Source organism: Perca fluviatilis, chromosome 19 (assembly GCF_010015445.1).
Source record: "Perca fluviatilis chromosome 19, GENO_Pfluv_1.0, whole genome shotgun sequence".
In the NCBI taxonomy this organism is placed as follows: domain Eukaryota; kingdom Metazoa; phylum Chordata; class Actinopteri; order Perciformes; family Percidae; genus Perca; species Perca fluviatilis.
Window position 1 is genome coordinate 17,474,828 of NC_053130.1, and position 25,848 is coordinate 17,500,675.

Consider the following 25,848-nt stretch of genomic DNA (forward strand, 5'->3'; position numbering starts at 1 on the left):
AGGCTAAGTTAGGCAGGTCAGGTTGATGCATGAATAAGCTCTGGTTTCTCCAGAAGGAGGCCATTGTGTGCCCTTGGTAGGATTTGAGTGGCATTTCTATTGGGGGGCAAAGTGAGGATTTCTTTTCACCCAGAGAAACCAAGTGGCACGACTTCAAAGCTTATCCAGGGACTTAGAGCCTTACAACATTCAGGACACGGCACAAACTCACAGATGTAAAGAACCTCAGAGGACTCAGGAGTGGAACATTAGTGGTATACAAGTTTAACGCTACAAATATCTTGCTGAATTATAACCATTAAAGATACTACAACACATATCCAAATCTTTGCATTGTTGAAGAAACTGAATTGCTGCTGAGCTGCTACACCTGAATGTACATTAAAGCAAACTGAGTGGAGTTCCCCGCCATTACAGTAAATCATTGTCTTGGGTTGGATGTAAGCCTTCAACCTGGCACAGCCTGGGCCATACATCTGCTCTGATGTATAGTGGGCTCCTGCCAAATAACAGAGCCCCCAAATCACATACAACAGACATTTCTCCTTGAGTCTTTTTTTGGGCCACTACCCAAGCCCTGCAACTATTACAGATAACTACATCACAGGGTTGCCAAATTTAATCGGCTTGGAACAGGTTAACAGCAAATACAAAGCAGCCCTAATCAGAGGCAAGCTAATATAATAAAATGTGTGTCTATGCAGAGGAAAAGGTGAAGTCAGAGGAGAGAGAGTAGGCTAAAGCACAAACACAATGTGCTTCGTCATAATGAGTTGGCTCTGATAAAATGTTGGCAGTGTCTCTGACATTTCATGAACCTTCCTCGCTACCTCAGCCCTCTTCTGTCCCACACATTGATGTAATAAGAAAGGAAAAAAAGACTGTGGATGTGTGTGTCCTTCGGCTTGTTGCCAGAGTGCCCACGTGCATATGTGGGAGAACCTTTACTCATTTTTGTGAAAGGAGAGTGACACACCAAACTCTAGCATGGCCTGAAAATAAATTTGGGAAAATTCACACTTATCACTGCTGACAATTTTCTACAAGGTTTTTTACCTTCCATGCAGCCAGTTGTTCCATTTCCCTTCAATACAATATACCACCTTGAAGAGGCTTGAAACTTGTTTGAAATAGATAATGCATCACAATGAACATCATGTTTACTTTAATGATAGTAGATGTTGCAGTATGTAATTACTGTGTGGTAATGTAGATCAGTGCAGACTCAGATCAATCTGCACTTGTAATTGCATATATTTCTTCTTCTTAAGAGTTGTGGTTTTATAGTTTTTATGTTGTCGGTGAAAGATATTATGTCTAGATACATGAAATGTTTTGTATATTATTTTCAATAAGACTACTTTGTTGAACAATAAAAGATCAATTAAAACTGAATGAGAAATGTGAAATCTGTTGTCAAATTCTTGCTCCAAAACAGTTTGAGAATCTTGAAAAATGTTTACAGTATAACACAGTGCCACAACATATATTGATAGTGTAACTGTGTTACAAATATATATATATATATAGTAGCGCATACAGAGTATTTAAAAAAGAATATAGCTCCTTATTTCGGTCCTAATTATAAAAAGAAGCTTACTTAATAAATACAGTTTATTAGCAACAAAAACAAGTGCAATTACCTCACTGAATTTACAGAGATAATGTAGGCAATTTTGCCATGTTTAAGGCATTCATCCCTTGCAGACAGCCATAGCTTTTTGCTGACCCACTATGAGCAGGACAATCTGAGTAGTTTAACCTAATTACCTGCATATAGGTTACAGAGTTCACAGCCTTAAACCCATAGTGCGTGTCTGCTGGTTATCTCCACTAATCCTTCTTACGACCCAAAGAATACTCCATCAGACAACAGTGGCAGGTCAAAGGTCAGCATCAGACAAAGAGGTCGCCATAGCAACCGTTGGTGCTGAAGACTTCCATTGCTGTGCGTGCGTTGTGTGTGTGTGTGTGTGTGTGTGTGTGTGTGTGTGTGAGAGAGAGAGAGAGAGAGAGAGAGAGGAGAGAGAGAAAGAGAGGGGGAAGAGGAGCTCAGACCTGACAGGAGTGTCTGTTGGAACAAATCACACTCACTTTACATTAAGCTGGTTCCATTTGAGAACAATGAGGGTGTTTTGCTGCATGATGGCCTGAACTACAAGCTGTAAAAAGCCTTCATGCAACACACACACACACACACACACACACACACACACACACACACACACACACACACACACACACACACACACACACACACACACACACACACACACACACATGCATACAGCCATGTATCTGTTACAAAGCAAACAGTCACCAATGGGTGCTACAGGCTGCCTGTCCTCCCTACCAGAGTGCTGTCTGAGGGATTGGCAAGTGTTTTCCTGATACACGTGTTATGTCAGCTGGGCTACTTTTCTGGCAAATGCATTGCAGTAGAACAAAGAGGAGTGGAAGAAGTGCGGGAGATAAATTAGTTTCCAGGCGGAGCTGGGCGCTGAGCTGGCTAGCTGACTGGAAGCTTGCAGGCTACTATTTGGAAAAAGTAGAGTCCCCCTGCAGCTGTATTGTGTTGAACTGAATGCTTCCTTTGCTATGTAATTATGGTGAAACCTCAAACTTACCAAAGTGTACCTCACCAGGTGCATGGTCTTGATAAATGCAGTGCCAGAAGGAGACACAAGCACTGAAGGATAATAGTTATACTATCTGCTAAAATTTGGGCACAGCATCTGCAACAGTTGGAATTGGTGAATGGAGCTCTGGCTGATATCAACATTAGGCGCATTACAGTAGTCCAGGCTAGAAAGAGGAAAAGCATGTATAACCTTATGTAAATCGAAAGGAGACAAAAAAAAATCTGATTTTTGAAATGGAGAAACAGTCTTACTTAAGTATTAAAACAGAGATCTGCATCAAATATTATGCCAAGATATCTAGCAGCCTGCTTCTTTTCACATTTTTATTTACAGCAATATTGATATTTATATCATAATAGGCTGTATATTAACATATTGGGAGAAAACAGGTAGTTCTATGTAAAATCAGACATTGAACACCCCCCATATAGCCAAAACGGCATGATCCTCGTTTCATAACTATAGAAATAAAATTATCCATAATACATTTTATTTCTATGTTATAAACTGTCAATTGGTCAAAATGGCTGAAGCTTCAACGAGTGCCCGCAAGCACAGTAATGTGGTCAAGCGAGCTAGAGAGTGACTAAAAAGAGCGAGCAGTATTAATACAAAGCAGTGAATTAGAGAAATGAAACTTTTTGTCGTTTTATCACTAGAAATGCAACTGTAGCAAGCATCTCATTATCACTAACGTTATCCACAATCATATTAAGATGCAACAAATTATATATCCAGCTACAAAAAAAGCCTAAAAGTCAGAAGTTAGAACGGGAGTCATTCCTATGAAGATAATACACTGTCTCGTCGCATTGGTGTAAACTAGCAGGTTTCAGAACGTTGCAGACCGGCGCTTTGCAAGTAGTTGCAAGTTTCAACTTGACTCGTCGCAAATCTTTGGTCTGAACTGGGGACTTTACGTCTCTGCGAAGATTCAAATGTGAGATTGGCAATCGAATCAGGCTCCTTCGATCGAAGCATCAAATATTCAGCTATTCAGGGTCACCCCTAATAACCTCGTTATATTTCAAAAAGTTTTCCGACATCCAGCATTTGACATCATTGAGGCAGGCAAGGAGGTTATCCAAGCTCCTGGAGTTATTGGACTGGAGAGGGACATATAGCTGTGCGTCTTCCACATAACAATAGTAGGAGACACCGTGCATGTATAAAAACAACAGAAGAATGGACCCTTGAGGAACCCCACAATCAAAATGAGCAACAGGGGAACAGGCAGTTAAATAATAGCATGTTTGAAACCATTTGGAAATTATGGCAGAAGTCAGAGAACTATTAATAATCAATAAAAAAACTTTGGGGTTGGGATACTGTCTAAAACAGTAGAGAATTTAATTTGAGAAATGAATTATATGCATATCACCGCTACAGTGTAATGATAGGAAAAATTAACTAGTAGAAGCAAGACCGATGGTGGTACTAAACACTCAAATCTTAAATACTGTATCAGCTGATTACAATGTACACATTGTACAGACAACTGCAAAAACATCTTGCATACATTTATGAATTTCATTATATATTTAAAAGTGCTAATTTAAGTCAAATAAACTGCCAGCACTGACGGACAGAGGAGCAATTTGTTTGTACTATTTCGAGAAGTGAATGTTAAAAACATTATCGATGAGTGCTGACATCTGCCTTGTTAGGCCGTAAAAAAGTGAGTCAGTAATGCAGCCTACAGCTCTAAACATGTCAGGACTGTTACAGTCTAATTCACTCTACAAAAAGTGGAGCTTTTGCACTCAATGAACTGTAGTATTTTGTTTCTGGTGTGTACGTGTTAGTGTGCGTTTGTGTGTTCAGGGCCAGGTCAAACAAGGCAGTGAGCCCTGTCCTCACTGCCCAATACATAGCAAGGCCACGAGGGGGCCATCAAGCCTGAGTGAAACCAGACATTTTTAAAAGGAAAGAGCCACGCTCACTCTCTTTCTTGCAAACACACAAACCTTAGAAGCTCAAAGGTTTACATTTTTAAACAGTTTTTGTGTTTTTGTATGTTGTCTTCAAATACATAAGCCTTACACTGTTCAATCTGTGTTCTGTTTTGTGTGTTTTTTTTTAGTATGTTATGTACAGTATATAAGGTTTTATGATCAAAATAAATCACAGCCACACCAACCATAGTAGCTCACTAAAACCATGAACAGAATCCACATGCCACTACATGAACTCTTCTTTGGCCTCTGCCCCTTTTTTCACAATCTCGTGGAGTGGAAATTATTCGTTGGAAGGGTGTGTGAGCTTGATCAACAAGACTGGCCAGCAAGTAAGTACACATAAAGTAAACCCTCATACACTCACAGTGTGGTTTCTTGAGTTATACATTTAAATACAAGACAAGAGGTAAAGTTTCTCACCCTGTAGAATTAAGTAAAAGATGGTTTGGGACTATGACCTACAGGACAGTTCATCATGATGATAGCTGTCCTGAAAGTGCAAGCTTGAAACACCTGGTGCAGGCTCCAAAACTGCAGTTGCATATAATCAAACAAAAACCTATTCCCAAATCACAAACACAGGCATTGCTATAAATATGTGTATGGCAATGTGATGTCATTTGAGAGAAATGGGGAAACAACAATTGGCTATGTTGCTTGAATAAGAGTGGATCTGCAGTTCTGTCATCTTATCTTCAGTGTCACTCTGTCACACGCTGTCCAGCAGCATGCACGGACTACGCAAATACGTATTCTATGTAACGACAAAAGTCACAACAACCACATATAATGTAAATGTGTATTTGATCTACACACACTGACCCACATTTCAGGGTATTCCAAAAAATATGTTTATAAATCTCTTCCTCCTCGTCCCCTCTTACACTTACACAATAGTGCACAAAGGTCGTCACTACTAATACTGCAGGTGTTATATAATCAGCCCTAATCTGCTACTGCCACTGCTACGACTCTGAGGACTCAGCCAGTGTATGCATGCATGCTTGCAGACACAAGATTGCACAGCCACAAGGACCCTCACTCACAGTTGTTCACACAGAGCCCTCCCCCAGCCACATGGACACCATTGAACTATACTGTTATGTAGCTCTGGTAGCCAACTGCTATAAGGAACTTATTTCCACCAACCAAAATGATTGAGAAAATGTCTAATAGCCGTCTGTCCCTACATAAGCATGTTACAGATAAAGCACCATATTCAGAAAGGCTTTTTTAACACCTCATCTAAATAATTTTACTACTACTTTATAAAGTTTCATGCACAAACAATTAAAAATAGAACCCTGCATTAATCATTATTTACCACTAGGTGGTAGAATAACTCCGAAACAAGCTGACAACCACACAGCCCTGACAAAATATTGGTATTGCTAAAGTATTAGCAAACAGTTGCCTTCTTCTTCCTCTTGCTGCACAGAGCAACATTATAATTTAATTGGAGTTGTGTTTCTGGGCACTCGCCAAATCAAAGTTCAACATTCAATAGCCTTTTAGCTCTGTTTTGGTCTCAACTGAGTCCTGAGAAAATATATGGGTCAGTAGGCTACCTGCTAAATTTCTGCCACTTGTTGCTGGGCTGAAAACAGCTAAAAACATTTAAGTTTCAGGCTGAACAGCTAAGCAATGCTCTGAAACTCGCTGTAGAGCTGAGAGTTGCAGATTCAAGTGATAATTATCTGTAGGTTCATCACTATTAGCATGATAGTGACACCCTTTTTACATTGTGTCAGTTTTCACATCGTCATCGATTAGGCTATAGCTGTTTTAAAATTGACTGGGGAAAAAAATTCTCTCTTAACTAATGTCCTGGGTGTTCATTGTCTTAATGGGTTCTAAAATATGCATTCACAATGCCATTCAATGACACTGTGCGAAAACATCCGGCTCAAATTGGCCTTAATTACTACCCATACCCAGTCACACACATAAGCATGCACATACACACAGTCACCATGTGCAACTCATAAAATAGCTTATTCTCTTGCTTGCACCATAGATGGCACACACACACACACACACACACACACACACACACACACACACACACACACACACATTTCCCAAGCACGTGTTGAGATGCTGCTAGTCATGTGACAGGGCCTTCCCCTCTAACATAATACATCATCAACACTGAAGTTGTGCATTCACACCTGATCTCTATTCTCTAAACAGGCACACACACACACACACACAGCACTTCCTCTTTTATCAATCAACACATTTCCCAACGTTTAACGGGAAGACGCCATGAAGTAGAGTGTACAGCATTTGTAATGGCCGAAAACAAATGTGAAACGCAATGTGAAAGTGAAACCTTCGGTTTGGCTAATTCAATGCTCGATCATTGCTGCTACCAGTGGGATAACAACCTTTTTTCAGTTGCTTCAGATCAGCTGTTTGTAGATCGCATAAATAAGCTCTAGTAAATTCCCGCTCAAATCATTGTCTAAATTTACCTTGTTATGAGAATGTACTGAAGACCTGACTGCAATAAAAAACTCTGCAATGTGTTACTATTAAATGTAATTAAATGCATATGTGCAGTGTAATAATAAGCCTCACCTGTGCAGCAGAGAGAGTGAGCAGAGATGAAGGTCTTCTCCTCCTCAGTTCTACGCACTTCCTCATCTTACAGATCTGGTGGCCAGTCCTGCGGTTGAGGCAGCAACTGCACTGGCCACAGCTGATCTTCCTCAGGCATGGCTCACACATCCCACACCTGCTCCGCTTCTTCCTCTCCTTCTTCTGTGGTTTCCAGGAGGGCAAGCAGGCCCCCTCTGGCCCACAGGATCCAGGTAGAATAGAGGGGCTGGACTCTCCATAGCCTGCCTCTGATTCAGTGTCAAAAGAAAAAGAGGAGCGTGTGCTTTCTGAGCTGCAGGAGAAGGTGAAGCTACCGTCCAGAGAGGGAGTCAAGATCTTTGGCACTGTGCCTGGCTCTGCTACCACAACACTGTCCTTGCTAAGGTTTGGTTCACACTCAGCTGTAAGGACATCTGTGCTCAACTGAGGAACGAGTGATAATGACAGCGAAGATGTCGCTTTCAGGCTGTGGCGCTCCGATGGCTCTTGATTGGATTCACTATCTTTGGTCTTCGTCTCTGCTAGTGTGCAAGCATGTTTCTCTCCCTGGGGAGAGGGGATCACTAGGCTTTGTAGTTGGTGTGGTTCCCCCTGGCTTGAATCACTCAAGCTCCTGGGTTTGAAGGAGTGACTACGTATAATAACCGGCATATTTCGTTTTACTAGAACAGTCTGCACCCTCAGGGTAGTTTCAGCGACAGCTGAGGACCCTGTGAATTGAGGTTTAGCACCATGAATGGTAGGTTGCATGTCTGTCTTACCCTGGCTCAGAACCTCTGGCTCAAGTGCCGCTGAGGTGGAGGGGGCTTTGGTGGCATTTGAGGTAGCTGCGTTGGAGACTGATAGCACACTTACAGGTGATTCTGAGTGTGCTGTCAGTCCATTGTTAGAGTGAGGTGGCTCTGGACCTTGAGAGGCTGGAGTGCTGGGGTGGGAGTCAGCAGGATTGATGGAAACATCATTCTCCTTTTCTTTATTTCCTCCCTCTTCTGCCTCACAATTACCCAGCCTCTCAACAATCTCCTCCATCACTTCCACAGTCTCATTTTGTTTCTTAACAGCTTTCTCTGCCTCTAAACTCTCTCCTCTCTCATGATGTATCTTCTCTTTTCTCTCGTTGACAACTATCACTCTTTCATCTGTCCTATTCTCTTTCACGTCTGACATGTTACCTTCCTCTTGATATACAGTACACACATCATCTTGCTTACTATCACTGGCAAGACGATCAAGCTTATTTCCGAGGATAGATGAACTGTCATTTCCCTCGCTGCTGCCCTGCACCCCTGGTGAGCCACTATTCATTAGCACAGAGGGGCTATCTTTACTTTTGTCACTGCAGAGTTTTAGCTGTCCATCAACATCATCACACATCCTAATCACACACCTCAGGTCACCTTCACTGTTATGACTGACAGTCTTTTTGTCTTGCTGGGTTATAGTACTGTCACAGCTGCACTCCACACAATCTTCCAGCATATCATTACACGGTGGTGAATCTGCTTTAAGAGGGCTACCCTCTTTAGCATTGTTGACTCCTAAACCCTGATCTATGAAACTCACAGGAACTTCAAAATCAGTTTTTATAGAAACTGGAAGTGTTTCTTCAGCAGCACAGGCCTCCAGATTCTCATTTTCGTCATCGTCAGGAGTTAAATCGTTGATGCTGGTGCCTGAGTGCTGGTTCCTTGTGTTTCCTTGCTGTGATGCTGCTTGTCTCCCTGTGCCCCTCCTGCTGTTTCTCCCCCCTCTGCAAGGTTTAGGAAGCTGGCAAGGAGTAACAGACATCTGTGTGCCCCGCAGGGACTTCCTTCGCCCTAGGGGGTCTTGTAACTCGCCACAGTGGTCAAGCGGATTGCTTGGCCGTCTAAGCCTTGCAGATCCTGTTACATTTAGGGCATGGTTAACTCTGCCAGAGGACCTCCCAGGGCCCTGACTAGCAGGCCTGCTAACCCCTCTTCCATGGGGGCTACGGCCTGACTGTGCCTTGGTCCTGGCTGTTGACCTTTTGGGTTCTGCAGGTGTTTTCTGGGGCCTCTCTGTGGCTCTTCCTCTGGGTTTATTTGAGTTACAAGTTTGCCTCTTGGTGCTAATCACTTTCTGGCCATTTTTTCTCTGAGCAGGTGTCTGTCTCCTGGTGGGTTTGGTAGTAGCAGGCATGGCTGAGGGTGTGGAGAGGAGGATTTCTGGCAGACAGCATGGGGGCCAGGTGAATGTTTATCTTTTGCTCAGCACACAATTTTTTTCTTCTTTTTAAAACCTTCCTCTTCTGCGTTTTATTCTTATCTATTATATTCTGCTCTCTTTATAGTGTAATTGCAGTGCATGGCCTATAAAGACAGAGTAAACAGGAAAAGAAAATTAAAATACAAATAGTCTCACCTTTAAATGTATTTTGAGTGTAATAAAGACAAACTGTTAGTGCAGTACAAACAATCAAAGACACCAGGTATACAATTTGATTACTGACATAATGTAGTACAATAGCGATAAAGCTAAATCTATACACATTTTGTTATTCTTTGCTTTGCTGGAAATTACACTTTTGCCCCGCCTGAAATATCTTCAAATGCTGTAAGGTTGACGTCAATAAAGAGAATCCAATGCACGTATACATAATACAATATTTCGATAGAAGAAATATATGACTACAAATAGTAGCCTTTTGCTTTAGGAATGGCTAACAGGGCTCAAACTGTTTAAAGGGCAGGCACGTTGAGGAGTGGGCTCTAGCCGGAGGTCGGATCCTGTTTTCGTCTTTCTGACTGGCGGAAGAGGGGCTTATTACCGTGTAAAAACGCCTTCAGGGTCGCTGTTTATTATTATTTTTGCACTTGACCGCTGTAAAATAAAGTGCCGTGTCGATATAGGTTGTTTTGTTGCCCGTGAGGTTTTATTTACACGTTTACGGCTGAAATGCTTTACATACCAGAGAGCGACAGTTGCACTGCCTGAACTGCTAATAATACTCCGCTCCAGGGAGACAGCGAGACCTTGTATTGGTTTCCCTCCTCGGCAAATATAGACTGCTGGCAAGTTCAATCCTCTCTCGACGATGACACATATACATGATAAAAGCACCAACATGAACATACATCGAGCGGAATAGTTGGTTTTCAACTTGTACCGTGTAGCTAGTTTTACCGGAGCACGACACCCGTTAAAATATAAATCCCTCTTATGTCAGTCCATTCAGGGCAGCCCCGCTCACTCTCCCTCCACCAGACGCAACTCCGGTCTCCGCTGGCCAAAAACTCATCGTCGGCAGTGGAGGGAAGCGTGGAAAAGAAAACCTGGAATGGAGTAGCTAGCTAGGCTACTGTCGTTTGTCCCACTAGTGTTGCCAGCACTGTGTGGTTTCAAGTAGCAAGTGGACGCAAGGGTGTGCTATAAATGATTGGAACGGATTACCAAAGCAACGCCAGTTTGTAAGGATAATAAATAATTTATTGTACGTTAATTTTAGCACGCTAGCTTTTTTAAAGACAGGATTTAAATTGATTATGCAGAGTATTGTGTATATATATATTTTTAACTTTTTTACGTTATTAAAGTAAAATTCGTCTGACCAGCGGCGTTCAATTTGAAGATAATATGTGATTTGTAAACTGCAATCGGTACTTCGCAATATGTCAAGGCTGCGCCCTCGTTTGGAGGAAAGGAAACAGAAGCGCATACTAGCTAGCTTAGCTAGCTAGCTAGCTAGCTAGCTAGATGTCAATGCAATTTGACGCGTTTTGATAATAATTTTGACAGATGTGTATGGATTTATGTATATGTTGAACAAACGTTTGTTTTAGCTAGATGTATATTACTTTTTGTACTTTTGGTGACCTTGCCTGAATCTGAGGGGTCATAAAGTTGATCATCGTCAGTCTTTCCCCATCTAGTAGATAGTTAGCTAGCTAGCTATGTGGATCAATGACTCTCTGTCGTTAGGATAACTATTATATGTACATGATCAACATCTTATGAAAGGCCAACAGTTTGGCAGAGATTTTGACAGTCTGCCGCTGCTGTGCTGTGACGTTAACAGCCTCTCGCTAACGTTAGCTAGCTAGCTATCCTGTAGCTAACTGTCACCACCAGAGTTATTTAGCGTAAAGTCTCGATTAACCCGCTACACAACAGCTTTTCTGCATGTTCCTGTTTCTCTCCTGATGCGAAAGCGCGATTCTTTCCCCAAAGCCAAATACCATCTAACAGGCTCTTTTTTAGGACATGGCAGGTGAACAAATCAGGTTTTGTGGATGTATTGTTGGTGCAACAAACTAACGTTACACAGTAACTCTTCGGCATAGCGTTATTAATTTAAAACGCCTTGTAGATATGTTCAACTTTCTCTGTTCGGATTGTTTTCGCTCAGAAAGAGCATAGCTAGCTAGATATACAGTTAAAAAAAATATATATGTCAATGAGTTAAAGAGGCGGGGTGATGAGAGCCTTCCCTGGATGACGTTTTGCCGCTCTGACCAACGTCATCCTGCGACATCAGCGTGCGACTGTTTTCGGTCAGAGCAGTTTCGTCAGCGGGCGAAGGACATGAATGCGGTTATGTGAATCTTGACAGCTCCTCTGCTTCTTTCATTACTTCAGTATTTTGTCCGTTTTTTTACTGGAATAGTTAAACGACAAGCTTCTCGGTGCGGGACCACCAGGTGTCCATGGTAACGGACAACAGCCACGATTACGAGAGAAAGAGATTTTTTAAAGATATTTCGTCGGACGGACCCTTTACTTTGCCTCTAACAATTTTGATTATCTTGTGAGTATGAACCAAGGGTGTCCTTGTCTTTTAGCTAAATATGCCCACTACTCCACTGGTTGTGGCTCTTAACCCTAACAGTTATGTCCAATTGCAAAGCAAGACTTAGAATCAACCTTACACCAGCCTAAAGTAATTAAAAAAACTGACAATTGACAGAAGGTTGACAGTCTGGTTTGCCCGTAGAGATGTTTGCCAGGATGATGATGATACTCATAACATGTGCATTTACAGTCTTTTCTCCAAACTGCAGTCATGGATGTGGCAGATTCTTGATCAGGAAGGATGACATCGGAGGCTTCGGTCTCCACATCTCCTGCCATAAGCAGCACCCCTGTGAAGAGGGACTACTACTTTCTTCGCTCCTTTGTGGCTGGAGGTAGGCTCTGACACATCAGTTTATACCATCAGTTTCAGGTCTGTGATGATTCACACAAGGGGACACAGTTCCAAGCCTTTGTGTGTCTGCATTAAGACTGCATTCCCTTACCAAATAAACACTTCCTTATTTGCTTTACTCCCCTTCTTTCTTTTGTGACCTATAAACTTATGTCTGTGCATATTTAAATAAGTTGCTTCAACAAAACAGCAGCTTTGGAGAAACCATGTGTCTGCTGTTACTGATCTCTCACCTCCCTGTGGAGCTTGGCAAATGGAATGATCCTTAAAGAAATAATGATTACTAAATGAATCATTATTCACATACTTATCACTATACCCTTATCCTTAAAGCCTGCTGTGCTACCTTTAGCACACCCTGCTTTACCTTTGCCTACATGTGATAGACATTTTTTTTAGTTTGTACAGTATTTGTTTCCTATATTGTACTGGTATTTAAAGTTACAGTTTTTAAGACTGTTATAAGCAAATATTAGTATGTTTCTGTGTCATTGTTTGTGATTCTTCCTTTATTTTATTAGGAAACGTGTTACATAAAAAGCTGAGTAGTTGACTGTTTCACTTGTTCCCTTTTCTCTGACTTTTCTACAGTTACTTTTGTATGATGACCAACGTTGAACTATTCAACTGTTGAACTATCTTTTAAATGATGGGTCTGTTTAATTGCCAGATTCACTCAAGATACAAAAACAAAAACATTACCAACCATTCTACTATAGCTACATGAAAAGTTGCATATTTAATAATATATGCATTGATGCCGTGTTTTTCTGTTTTTGTTTAGGTGTTGCAGGATGCTGCGCCAAGACTACCATCGCTCCTCTGGACAGAATCAAGATTCTTCTTCAAGCCCAGAACCCCCATTACAAACATCTAGGTAAAAACAAGACATGGAAAGCCAATAAGTGTTTGTTTTTACACATCTGTGCCACATGAGCGGGAACTCTGATCTATCTTTGCAGGAGTGTGGTCCACTTTCAAGGCTGTGCCAAAGAAAGAAGGCTTCCTTGGCTTGTACAAGGGTAATGGGGCAATGATGGTCAGGATATTTCCTTATGGAGCCATCCAGTTTATGTCCTTTGACAAATATAAAAAGGTACAGTTACAGTATATACTTTACTGTGGAATCATTCTTTCAAAGAACAATGCTATAATAACTGGGTCGTAATAAAACAAACAATAGCAGTTTTCTAGGGAACTGTAATCAGCTTTCACATTGTTAATGTATGTGTTTGCTGCATTTGCTACAATTTAATAAAAAAAAACTTTATTTGTCCCCGGGTGGAAAAATTGCCAAATTTGAAGAGTAGTTAGAAAAAGAAAAAGTTGAAGTAAAACAGTAAAATGTCAGTGCATTGTTTTTATTGGTTGACTTTTGTTTCCTCCGTTTACAGCTGCTAAGTAAAAAGATTGGGATCTCTGGACACATTCACCGCCTTGTGGCCGGATCAATGGCAGGTAATTTATCTTTCCCACTTGCCTTTTCAGTCTGTGCCAGCTTAATATCATGTCCTCTTGAATCATAGACTATGTTTAAATTTGTCACCTCAGGACAAACTTTCTCATAATGTGACCACCACGATGCAAGTAGGCGTCATGCCTTTTTTTGTGTGCCAGACAAAAAGAAGAATAGGTATAAAAAGATTGAGTAACAAAGTGGAAAGTCTGTCACATGGAATTAAATACAGCTACAATGTGTGACTGTGTGTCTTAGTGTTTAATCTCTGTAAATTATTTTGAAGCATAACTATAGTCATAAACTGTGTGCTTTTACAACATGTGTTCTTATGTTGTTTGTTTTCAGGGATGACTGCGGTGATATGCACCTACCCTCTGGATGTGATCCGAGCCAGACTGGCCTTCCAGGTGACAGGAGAGCATCGATACACTGGAATTGCCAATGCCTTCCACACTATCTACCTTAAGGTAGTGTGCTAGGGTTCAACTTCTTAAACAAACAACACAGTCTTCACAAACATTTCATCCCTTCATTTTTTTTGTCAATGTTAATAATGTATACAGTATCTACCTCTTACTACAGACCTGTTTCTCTTTTTTTTTGCAAAGGAGGGGGGCATCTTGGGCTTCTATAGGGGACTAACACCAACACTTATTGGAATGGCCCCTTATGCAGGTGATTATTACGATTATTTTGCATAGTTTGATTGTGCTCCACGATCATTGAGCAGAACAACATAATATGTCCTCCTTCACATACCGTATGTAACCAGTGTTCTTTGGGTTGCGTTAGCTTGACTCTTTGTCTCCCGCTTCTATCCTTCAGGTTTCTCATTCTACACCTTTGGCACCCTGAAGAGCCTTGGCTTGAAACATTTCCCAGAGCTGCTGGCACGCCCCTCCTCAAACAACCCTGATGTCCTCATTCTGAAAACCCACGCAAACCTGCTCTGTGGGGGGGTTGCTGGTGCCATCGCTCAGTCAATATCGTAAGTGCTGAGGGCAGGCAGCCAACAAGCCTCGAGCTGACTGTGACTGGAGTTTGCTATTGATTACAGTGATTTATTGATGATTGTGTTACATTGTGTTTATTATCACTAGGTACCCGTTGGATGTTGCTAGGAGAAGAATGCAGTTAGGAGCCGTGCTTCCTGACTCTGAGAAATGTGTGTAAGTATCACCAATGTTCCTACTCTCTATATTCTGTTATACTATGATGTACTGCTGTGCATTATACATGTCAGTGTATGCAGTGTACTTCATCAGACAAATATTTTGCTCCTGGATTCCTAGTCTCATTTAAGAATTTTGTTGTGAAAAAACAACAACAAAGAAACATATAGTTGCTCCAGTATTGTGTTCTCGGGTGGTCTGATTTGATTTGGAAGTTTTGCAGTGAAACGTATGGGTGACCATTTAAAGGAGAAATGAAGGAGAAATAATTGTGAGGGTGATACTGAGGGTAATAACTGAGATGAAAACTGCTCACACTACACTGCTGATGAACGTCATCATTTCAAAAGCAAAATTAAGCTACAGGATTAATTGGTACTGAAGAAGTTGTTAGTGAGTGTGTCTATTTGGGGGAGTTTCCTCAGGCATGTTGTTCTACACTCTCTGTAATATGGGGTCCTTAATACATAATGTTTCTCTCTTCTTCTCTGTGGCAAGGTGTCCATGTTTAAAAAAAAAACAAAAATCTATATTTGAATTCAAGTGTGTGTTTGGGACATAAATTGAGGAGTTTCCTCTTAAAATAGTTGATTCGACATTTGGCTTTATAAGCAGAGTTTGACGAGGACGTGCGTGCTCACAACTGGAGAGAAAATTCCAGAGGTCGGTGGGCTGTTTACATTAGACAAAACGTTAAAGCCTAAAACTTCAAGGAGCACAATGGCTACTGAGCTATAAAACTACAGCAACATACCGTTCATACCTGTACACGTTTACACAATGCCAGTCCAAACACTGCTCATTGTTCTTGCATTATGTGCTTATCCTTGATATTTAAGAAGAACACATTCATAAGGTCCAGTCAATACAGCAGTGCCCAAGAAGGTCATTTGTCTCCTACCCAAGGGTTGTTTTGTGTTTTATATGGCTGCTGTTCACCAACAGGGTTTAGTTCCCCACAGCACAGGCAAACCTCAAGAACAAACACATTGATTTATCATGCCTGTAAAGTCAATAATAAAACTGTACATTGTTGTCATATGCAAGATTTAATACTTAATTGTCAGCTCAACATAGTTAGGAAACAAAACATCAGGACACATACTGTATCATGACCACACAAACAGTGGATTTCTGTCTGTTTTTTTTTCTGTCATTCTAAAAAGTGTATGATTTCTTGTCTTGCACCTTAACAGATCACTGAGCAAGACCCTGACATACGTGTATAATGAGTACGGGGTCAAGAAGGGATTATACCGAGGCCTTTCTCTCAACTACATCCGCTGTATCCCCTCCCAGGCCGTGGCCTTTACCACCTACGAGTTCATGAAGCAGACCCTCCACCTCAACTAGCCGCTGTTTTCATTCCTTCTGAGTCATTGAGGGATCGACCTCAATGCTTCCATCATAGAGTGATCTGAGGCTCACTCGCTACGTCTTAAACTCTTCAATGTGGGAATCGCCTTTTCCTTGAGTTCACTGAAGGCAACAGAGAAGTCAGATAACGTGGAAAAAGGAAAGTGGATATCAAACAATAAGGCACTCCTCATCTGTCCTATTTCGTTCCTTCTTCCTGCTTTTGTGAGTCGCCGCCTCTTAAGAGAAGATTTACTCAAACACACGACATGTGACTTATTTGAGCAACTCCCTCATCAGTGTCTCCATGGATACAGCAGGTCAGCGGCTCGGTTGGTTGGATGGCTCGGGGCAATGATATGTTCTTTAACAATGTTGTTGGCAACACCACAACAACCCTCTGATTGTGTAGAAGCCCCCTCATTCACATCTATCCCATGACCCAAAGTGATAATAAGATCTGTAAGTACGACTCAGTGCTATGCATTTATTTGAATAGTATATCACCCCTAAGCACTTCAATTCTACAGCTACACATTTTTTTTATATAGTTTAATATATTCTTTTTTCCAAATATTGTTGAAGAGTGGCTGGAGTTTTAAAATAATCTGATGATCTATAAGATTTTGTTCATTCACAGTTTAGCTTGTCTTTTAATCTACAGTGCAGGTTTGGGGGTGCAGTAACTTTAGGTGAAGTTGCTGTTTGTGTGTCTTTGCCTTGGTGGCACATCATTTCAGTTTAAGACAATAACATTGTATTGCTAATCTTTGAATAGTGCAGTTACTGTATGCATTTTCAGTTTTATGTTGGATAATGTGCACTCAGTTTTTGTTTAGCCTGTAGCTTTGATGGTATTGAATTATGTGCGTCTTTTCTCAGCTGTGATCAGAAAGATATTTTGAGTTTAAGATGTCAGCATTTTGACATAATATGGATTTAGGTCTGACATGTCTCGAGGGAGGTGAAGGGACTCAGGAGAAATTTGCACTTCATCACTATAGCTTTTTCTTCATTTATGTATTGATTTAGCGACCTGTTGCCACTGGGTGGCAGCATTGAATTTAAATTGTATTGTTTACCATCCGAGCTGGACACAACATTCATTTCATACATCTCTTATCAAATACAAGTCAGATAAGGATTTTTATGTTTTTTTCCCTGTTTTGCCTAACAAAAGAAAGTTGTCAGATAGGGACTCAGGAGAAAATATATTACTATATAATAGTAATATATGCAGCGTTTTTTACCTAGTTCAGCTAAAATGTTTGACTACCCACCAGAGCTCCTGCAGGTAGGCTGAACATTAATAACTGAATAGAAAAAATGTCCCACTGGCCTTTAATTAAAGGCTGCATTCATACCAAATCAGGCTTATTGCTGCAACGCCGGATTTGGTGTGAATGCAGCTTTAGTCACCACCAATGTTTACGTATGCCTCATTAGTTGTACAAGCATCCGTCTTTTTTTCAGCCTGTTGCCTTTCTCTGTATTTAATGTCTTACTTCACCAGAGTGATTAATGTGTTTTATTGAAGTTTCTTCACAAGTTTCAGTCGATGCCTCAGGTTTTAGATCACTGTATATGAATAGGGGGGAAATTGCAAAGAGCAGATGGTTTCCAACTTGGCTTGTGACCGCTTAAAATGAAGCATGACTATGTACAACCACTCATCACAGTTAACAGATATCCATCAACATTTCAGATGTTTCATTTGAATAATTGCAGGAGGACTGAAGAGGTAAAACCTTACTATTAATATTTTACAAAAAAGCAAATATTTGAGGAAAGTCCAAACACACAAACACAAAATTGTCTCTGAGACAGTCCTCTACCAAAATCTGTGACATTTTTTACATACCCTGGTATTCCCCATCCCTGAATTACAAGGTGATGTCACTTTCACCCCCACCCACCTCACCCTCTGACTCACTGTATATATACAGCAGTCAACTGTCAGTAGTGTGGACAGTATGGAGTAATGAAAGATCTGTCAGAGCAGTGGGGTGGAGCGGCTGCAACGGCGGCAGGGGTGGTAGCCTGTGTGGTTCAAATGCAATTTTTTTTTAAATTTGTAAAAGGAAGAGTGTTTAAGCTAAAACGGAGTTTAAGTTGCTCTTTGATAATATTGCGATCGCTGCGATTCGTTTTGTGTGAGGTTGGGAACTGCTGCTAGTATATTAGATATACTAATACTAGAATATTGTGTGCGTGCGCAAAGGTGTTGTTGAACAAAAGTCTGAACATATAATTCGCCCAAATCACAAGCAAGATGAATAAGAGACCTCTATGTAACTCTTGATTGAAGTGCATCTAACAATGAATAAGCTAAAGTATCTGTAACTGCACCGCCCTGCTGTGCGTAAGAGCTTAATCACACACTCACTGGTGATAAGTGGGAAACAAAATATACTATTCAGTAACATTTCTGCTTTTCATGGTACCACTCATTCATCTACAGTACTGCTGTGCTTCAATTTACGCTTGTTTTTATTTCCATGTTGGGTTTGAACACATGAGTTGTTGCTGTTTTTTTTTGTTTTAAAGTCTACTATCAATCCAAGAGCAGATCAGCTCTGTTCCTGCTGCTCACTGCAACACCTGATTATGTACCGTAGGAGAAGGAAGATATTTATATATGTAAATGTCTATAGTAGTACGCTCTACTACTTTATCAAACTATATTAGATGTGACTGAGACATGATGCATAGTTTTGAGACTGATTGAATAATGAAAATGCCTTTTTTTTGTCAGTTATTTTCTCAATTTATACATGTACATGTTCGCCTGCCTGCTTTTCATAAGCAGTGTCTGAATTACATGTTGCTTTCTTAAAACGGTACCAATGCTTGTGTCTTTATTTTGTCTGTAGGTGTGAATATGTGAATGTATTTTATTTTTTTTTTAAATCAAACTTGTGAAGCAGGAACAAGTAACTTCCAGTTCTCACTTTGAGTTTTACTCCCACAGACCCCTGTTAATGTTACAGTTTCAGCTATAAAACCACAGCTGCATTTGCATTTATTTACCTGAAACTAGAATACACTATGTGTTGTTGTCCAGTGTCACGTACTGATTTGACTGGTAAATGTGATGTGTGAAAGATGTGTATGTTCAAATGTTCCATTTCCACATAAGTCAAATAAAACCTCCGTTTCGGCCTGTAATACAGGAATTTATTCCATTATCCTTTTATTAACCACCCTACTGTTTGCAGACAAAGACAATGAATTTGATATCAACACCCTGGACACCTTTACCTGCACCCACATTCATGTCTGTACACCGATAACACATCTAGGAAGGACAGTTGTATTATATTCTGACCTCATTTATAGTGGGTGGAGAGCCGTGTCTTGCACCTCCCTCTTCTGCCTGATTACACGTTATTGTTTGTTCAAGGGTAATTGGGAGAAGTAGACATCAGTGAAAGAAATAGTATTGAACAAGTAGGGGAAACTTGCCTTTGCTAAAATCTATAGAGGGCGTTTGGACCTGTGGGACCGCCATGCCTACTTACACAGTGACTGTTTCCACAGGGAGCCAGTGGTTCGCAGGGACAGATGATTATATCTACATTACACTGGTGGGCACGGAGGGATGCAGCGAGAGAACACTGCTGGACAAAGCTCTGTACAATGACTTTGAGAGGGGCGCGGTAAGTGATGTTACGCTGCTGTAGAGCTGTGAGGAAGACCTACATATAGAACTACATGTATTTTAAATTTCTGATGAATGGTGAGAATGGTTTCAACAACTACAACCCTGGGTTAGATTGTTTGCATGTTGATGGAAAAGAGGAAGAAGTTACGACAGAGATGTTAGTTCTGTTTTTTTTAACAAGTTAATTCTAAATGGAAAACAAGCAGGAAAAATGAAGTGTACTCTAAATGATTTGCTGCTGTTAACATAAAGCAGATTTTAATGGAAAATATAAGCAGCTTTTTTCATTGTATCTTTTATAACACTGTACGCTGTTCAGTGATTTAACATTAGCAAAGTAGAGATCCTTCTACGATGTCACTAAAATGTATTGTTGAGATCGACGCTATCCGGTATCAAAACAAAATTTAGCATCCACTTAGCATTCTTCATACAATGTTTTAAATTAAAACTTAATTTGCCATTGGAATTGAGATGCAAGTTTTACCTGTTGTCCAATGCAAACCTGAAATGTAATTTGAGAAAAGACATTTTATTGAGCTTTTATTGAGTTTCATTACAACATAATACAAAATGTTAAAGTCACATACAGTATATGTCTTCCTACAACTTTCTCTTCATTGCATATTTCAAACTTGTTTTTAGGGCTGCACGATATGAGGACAATATATAATTGCGGTTATTTTGACAGATATTGCCAATTGCAATATAATTCACAATATTGGAAGAAAGTTTCCTTTTTCCATCATTATTCTTATTTTCATTCAAATTTCAATGATCATTGTGTGATTTTGTGAGGATCTGTACCAAACGAAAACATTTTTCTTAAGTCTGTATAATTAAATAGGCTGGGATATCTCTGCAGTACCACAATACTTAGTTCAGAATGGTATTTGGACACATATTTTGCCTTTAACAAATTGTGCTCCCTCCTGCAGTTTGGACATTGCACCAGTCCATATTGCGATTTCGACAAAAAGCACGTGGTGATGTGAAATGTGTTTCACCTTTTCCCCTTTAGACAAAAACGCTTACTGATGATGAAGCAAAACTTTAACTACACTTAAATATACGCCTGATTCCTTTTTTTCCATCTTATTTATTTAGCCGCTGATTTAATTGCAGGTGGACTCCTATGACGTGAGGGTTGGGGAGAACCTGGGTGAGATAGTGTTTGTAAAGATTGAGAAGAATAAGTACTGGGTGCAGGATGACTGGTACTGCAGGTACATCACAGTCAAGACTCCATCTGGAGACTATGTGGAGTTCCCCTGCTTCCGATGGCTGGTGGATGACAAAGAAGTTGTGCTGCGGGATGGAAGAGGTATCATTTCATTTTTTTTTTTTTTGCAAAACAGACTGCCTGTCTTCTTCTTTGTCATTAGTCAGAGTCTGAAAGTACAAGCCATCCCCTTTGTTTTGTGTCTGCTGCAGCACATCTGCCTCAGGATGATAAGACGAGCATGGTCAAGCTGCACAGACAAAAAGAGCTGGAAAAAAGGAGAAAAACCTACAGGCTAGTTCACTCTACACATGCAGTTTGTGCTTGTGTTGTGTGTTACAGGAGGCTGAGGCTGCTTACTAACATCTCTGCTGTCCTTTATAGATGGAAGGAGTGGCAGCCAGGCTTTCCCATGAGCATAGATGCGAACAGACACAAGGATTTGCCTCGGGACATCCAGTTTGACACTGAAAAGGGAGTGGACTTTGTACTGAACTACAGTAAGGCGTACGTGCTCCCCCTAACAGCTTGCTGTACTAAAGCTTTAACAGGTTCACAGTAGTTGTGAGGACAGTTGCTGCCCCTCGGCCAGTGGAGCTTTAACCTCAGAGGTGTTTTTCAATGCAAAGTTTTCATGATCAGATGTTAAACTCCAGCCTGATAACATGCTTCTATTTTCTGTACTCATGATTTCCTGGAAAAACAGAGGCGTCATTATGTGTTTATCACCAGGGAACATTTGCATTGAGGTTTTATGCAGGCTTGATAGCTTGCACATAAACATAATAACACAAAACTGATCCACAACGCAACTGTTTGCATAGTATTGCTAAAAATCGCAACGAATGACAAAGCTTTGAAAATGATGTATGATAATGATTTGTGGACTGGAGAAGTAGGTGAGATGAGTCACACAATTTGGCAAAGGGAGCTTCAAAGGTGTTGACAGAAATGCTGCATATTTGTGGACAGAAATTATGGAAGAAAAATTGCTTTTAAGGCTGCTTGTCGCTGCAAAAATCATCGTTACTACATATGCAGTATAACACAACTTTACTCATTTCCAAAATTAATTTTTAATTGCAATGTTTAATTGACATATTACACGAAAATGCATCAGATTTCAGATACTTTGATCACTTTGACATGAATATGATGACAAATATGATGATGATGATGATGATGATGATGATGATGATGATAACAATGAATTTCCAGAATAGAGAACCTGTTTGTGAACCAGTTCATGCACATGTTCCAGTCCTCCTGGAGCGACTTCGCTGACTTTGAGAAGATCTTTGTGAGAATCAAAAACACAATCTCAGGTCAGCCTCATATATTATATTATATTATATTATATTATATTGTATTGTATTGTATTGTATTGTATTGTATTGTATTGTATTGTATTATCCAGAGTATGTGATGCAACACTGGAAGGAGGACTTCATGTTTGGGTACCAATTTCTAAACGGTTGCAACCCGGTTATGATCCAAAAGTGCACCAAACTTCCCGACAAGTTTCCCGTCACTCATGAGATGGTTTCTGTCAGCCTGGAGAGGGAGCTGACTCTGGAGCAAGAGATAGAGGTAGACGTTGTTGTGTCTGTTTCTGTGAATCTATTTCTAAGTTATATGTCTCTCTTGAATTTTCCTACTGAAGTACAATGTGAATCGATGTTCTGTCTCCAGGCAGGTAATGTGTACATAGCAGACTACGAGGTGTTGGACGGCATCAGTCCTAACAGCACAGACCCATGCACGCTGCAGTACCTGACAGCCCCGATCTGTCTGCTCTACAAGACCGCTCAGAACAAGATCCTGCCCATAGCCATACAGGTACGGTGATGTTGAGCAGCAGCAAGTGTGTGTTACACAACAAGGGGAACATTTCTCCTCTTCTACCTGCTTCTCCCTCATCCTCCATCTTTTCCCAGCTTGGGCAGACTCCAGGTGAAGACAATCCAATCTTTCTGCCCACTGATGGTCAGTACGACTGGCTGCTGGCTAAGATCTGGGTCCGCTCAGCTGACTTCCAGTACCACCAGAACATCACACACCTGCTCAGGACTCATCTGATGACAGAGGTGTTTGCTATTGCCATGTACAGGCAGCTCTCTGCTGTTCACCCTGTGTACAAGGTAAAACTCAAACTCATTAACTGATTGATTGATTGATTAAATGATTGATTGATTTATGGATTGATGTTCCTTCTAGCTACTTATCCCACACATTCGTTTTACCATCGCTATCAACACCAAGGCCAGAGAACAGCTCATCTGCGAGTGTGGCATCTTTGACAAGGTGAGTTTTTGAATACAAAATGAAGGGACAAACTTAACAAACTCAACTCAGTCTTTTTTTTTTTTAACCTTCAGTTAATTTGGGCTTTTTAGTTTTTAATTTGGGCTTTAAGTTTTTTAGTTAGAAAGCAAGATAAAAGCAAATAATGTGCTGAATAAGAAGGAAAAAAGCCAATTCCCTTCCATTAACTAAATTATAATCAGAAAATGACTATGTCAGTTATATCTAGATGCTTTGCTTTAAATTGACACTCAAAAGCACAATCATTAGCTGCAGGAATAATGAGTGAGATGTGATGATGCTGTATCTTCTCCATCCTCGTCAAGGCTAACGCAACAGGTGGAGGTGGTCACATCCAGCTGATCCAGAAGGCCGTGAAGTCTCTGACCTTCAGGTCTCTGTGCTTCCCGGACATCATTCAGGCCCGCGGTGTGGACAACAAGGAGGAGCTGCCCACCTACTTCTACAGAGACGACGGCTACAGGGTGTGGGAGGCTACCAAGAGGTGAGAAACAACTCTTTTTAAGAGTTTTTTTATGGACGCCACTAAGGAATAGTTTGTGTGTCTAAGGGAGAGGAAACAGTCGTAACAAGGTATAAATAGTGTGGGGACATTTCTATTATTGTGTGTGTGTGAGAAAGAGAAGTTGCAGCTTTTTCTTCCCCTCTATATGTGACTGTTGTCCTGTTTTGTGTCTGGCAGTTTTGTGTCTGATGTGGTGCATATTTACTACGCTAGCGATGAGATGGTGCAGGAAGACGAAGAAATCCAGGCCTTCATTAAAGATGCGTGCAGCTTCGGTATGCAGGACTTCGATTACTGTGGTGGGTACACATTACAGATGTCCTGTTCAAAATGCAGCACCTAACCAATAGGTAAAGCTTCTTTTCCCAAGGAGAGAAGCAGCTCACTCAACCTTCATTATTTTTTTATTAGTGTAGGGTTTAGGGGTTTGTAGGACAGTTACGACAGGAAACTGACAGAATTACAAATTCAAATCTGTTCTGTCATAGACATAGGTTTGGACAGGAAGCCACAGGAGTGTGATGGTGTCACTGCTTCAGTGTTGTAATAACTTTTCTGCATTTCTCTATTATCAGCGTTATGCAAGGGTCTTTTTTGTAAAAGCTCACTTTGTCAATTCTATCTGTGCACAGAGTTTCCAAAGTCCCTGAAATCACGTAAGGAGCTGATAGAGTATCTGACCGCCATTGTGTTCACTGCTTCATCTCAGCATGCAGCGATCAACTTTGGACAGGTAAGTAATAGATTGCAGGAACCTGACTTTCATATAATATATAATATAATCTGTAATCAAAATATAAAGTAACAGAACTTGGAAAACAGAAAAATGGTCCCTGGGACTGATATATTATTATCTGACACTATTGGATTCCTAATACTGATGCATAGATAAGTAGCATTTCACTGTAGCTAGTTTAAACTACTTTATATACAGTAAGGTAGTTTCATCCAGTGCTTCCCGACACAGTGGTTGACAAAAACAAATGGTTGGATTCCACTGGTTCCTTCTTTAATGATGCATTGCATTTTTTAAATGTAAACTCTTAATCCGGAATATGTAACTAGTAATTATAGCTGTCAGATAAATGCTGTACTGCATGCACATACTGTATATCTTTGTGTACATTGTGTAGTATGACTGGTATTCCTGGATCCCCAACGCTCCATCTACCATGAGAAGGCCCCCGCCCAACAAGAAGGGCCTGGCAAATGTGAACTTGATCATCGAGAGCCTCCCTGATCGTGGACGTTCCAGCTGGCACCTGGGGGCTGTCTGGGCCCTCAGCCAGTACCAGGAGGGCGAGGTACGGAAAGGGCACACTGTGTGACACACACACACACACACACACACACACACACACGTCTCAGTACAGACTGCATTGTTTTAAGGAACAGTCAAAACTATACATTTCTAAAGAAGCCTCCTGGTTGAATGGCTTGTCTCCCTGCAGCTGTACCTGGGCATGTATCCCGATGAGCATTTCATAGAGAAGCCAGTAAAGGCGGCCATGGAGAGGTTCAGGATTCAGCTGGCAGAGATAAGCAGCTCCATCAAGAAGAGGAACGATGGAAAGAAGCTGCCTTACTACAACATGTCCCCAGACAAAATCCCAAACAGTGTCGCTACTTGATATTTTGCAAATAGCACCTTGAAGTTATGCTATTACTGAGCTGGGTACATATGCTGTTAGAAAACGGTTTGTTACCCGAGTGTGTGAGTTTGATACTTCTATAGATGCAAATGCATATGTGCTGCCCAAAAAGTCAATTTGCAAAC

General features: G+C 40.8%; 3 protein-coding genes across 7 annotated transcripts in view; 2 read left to right on the plus strand and 1 right to left on the minus strand.

The window, feature by feature from the left end:
• The window catches only part of tet1 (tet methylcytosine dioxygenase 1), a 28,988-nt gene extending 18,565 nt beyond the window's left edge, over window positions 1–10,423 (minus strand). Inside the window, exons 1-2 of the mRNA XM_039783977.1 lie at window positions 10,134–10,423; window positions 7,184–9,534 (exon numbers count right to left, since the gene is read on the minus strand). Coding sequence (XP_039639911.1) covers window positions 7,184–9,364 — 2,181 coding nt within the window. The 5' untranslated portion in view covers window positions 9,365–9,534; window positions 10,134–10,423. The remainder of the gene's footprint in view (window positions 1–7,183; window positions 9,535–10,133) is intronic.
• Window positions 10,424–10,540: 117 nt separating this feature from the next.
• slc25a16 (solute carrier family 25 member 16) lies at window positions 10,541–19,523 on the plus strand. 4 transcript variants are annotated; one of them, XM_039783989.1, is made up of 10 exons: window positions 10,541–10,632; window positions 12,204–12,348; window positions 13,153–13,245; window positions 13,331–13,464; window positions 13,763–13,826; window positions 14,173–14,294; window positions 14,436–14,502; window positions 14,653–14,815; window positions 14,928–14,996; window positions 16,196–16,352. In XM_039783989.1, the coding sequence occupies exons 2-10, from the start codon at window positions 12,255–12,257 to the stop codon at window positions 16,350–16,352; spliced, it is 963 nt and encodes a 320-aa protein (XP_039639923.1). In that variant the 5' UTR covers window positions 10,541–10,632; window positions 12,204–12,254. The 4 variants fall into 4 exon arrangements, with proteins under 4 accessions (XP_039639923.1, XP_039639924.1, XP_039639921.1 ...); XM_039783990.1 differs by having other exon boundaries at window positions 12,223–12,348; XM_039783987.1 differs by lacking the exon at window positions 10,541–10,632 and adding an exon at window positions 11,573–11,969.
• Window positions 19,524–19,748: 225 nt separating this feature from the next.
• The window catches only part of alox5a (arachidonate 5-lipoxygenase a), a 6,183-nt gene continuing 83 nt past the window's right edge, over window positions 19,749–25,848 (plus strand). The window contains exons 1-14 of one of the 2 annotated variants that reach the window (XM_039783979.1): window positions 19,749–20,014; window positions 21,145–21,343; window positions 21,454–21,535; window positions 21,626–21,748; window positions 22,460–22,566; window positions 22,659–22,831; window positions 22,934–23,080; window positions 23,179–23,382; window positions 23,459–23,545; window positions 23,872–24,050; window positions 24,285–24,370; window positions 24,704–24,804; window positions 25,205–25,375; window positions 25,523–25,848. The exon at window positions 25,523–25,848 is cut by the window's right edge and continues 83 nt beyond it. In XM_039783979.1, the coding sequence (XP_039639913.1) occupies window positions 19,865–20,014; window positions 21,145–21,343; window positions 21,454–21,535; window positions 21,626–21,748; window positions 22,460–22,566; window positions 22,659–22,831; window positions 22,934–23,080; window positions 23,179–23,382; window positions 23,459–23,545; window positions 23,872–24,050; window positions 24,285–24,370; window positions 24,704–24,804; window positions 25,205–25,375; window positions 25,523–25,702 (1,989 nt within the window). In that variant the 5' untranslated portion in view covers window positions 19,749–19,864 and the 3' untranslated portion in view covers window positions 25,703–25,848. Of the gene's footprint in view, window positions 20,015–21,144; window positions 21,344–21,453; window positions 21,536–21,625; window positions 21,749–22,459; window positions 22,567–22,658; window positions 22,832–22,933; window positions 23,081–23,178; window positions 23,383–23,458; window positions 23,546–23,871; window positions 24,051–24,248; window positions 24,371–24,703; window positions 24,805–25,204; window positions 25,376–25,522 lie in introns of both variants that reach the window. The other variant, XM_039783978.1, reaches the window with a different exon arrangement.

Coding starts and splice junctions, on each gene's coding strand:
- slc25a16 (XM_039783989.1), top strand. CDS start 12,255: ATGACATCGGAGGCTTCGGTCTCCACATCTCCTGCCATAAGCAGCACC. Junction 14,295..14,435: donor TCCACACTATCTACCTTAAG/GTAGTGTGCTAG, acceptor TTTTTTGCAAAG/GAGGGGGGCATCTTGGGCTT. Junction 14,816..14,927: donor GCCATCGCTCAGTCAATATC/GTAAGTGCTGAG, acceptor TATTATCACTAG/GTACCCGTTGGATGTTGCTA.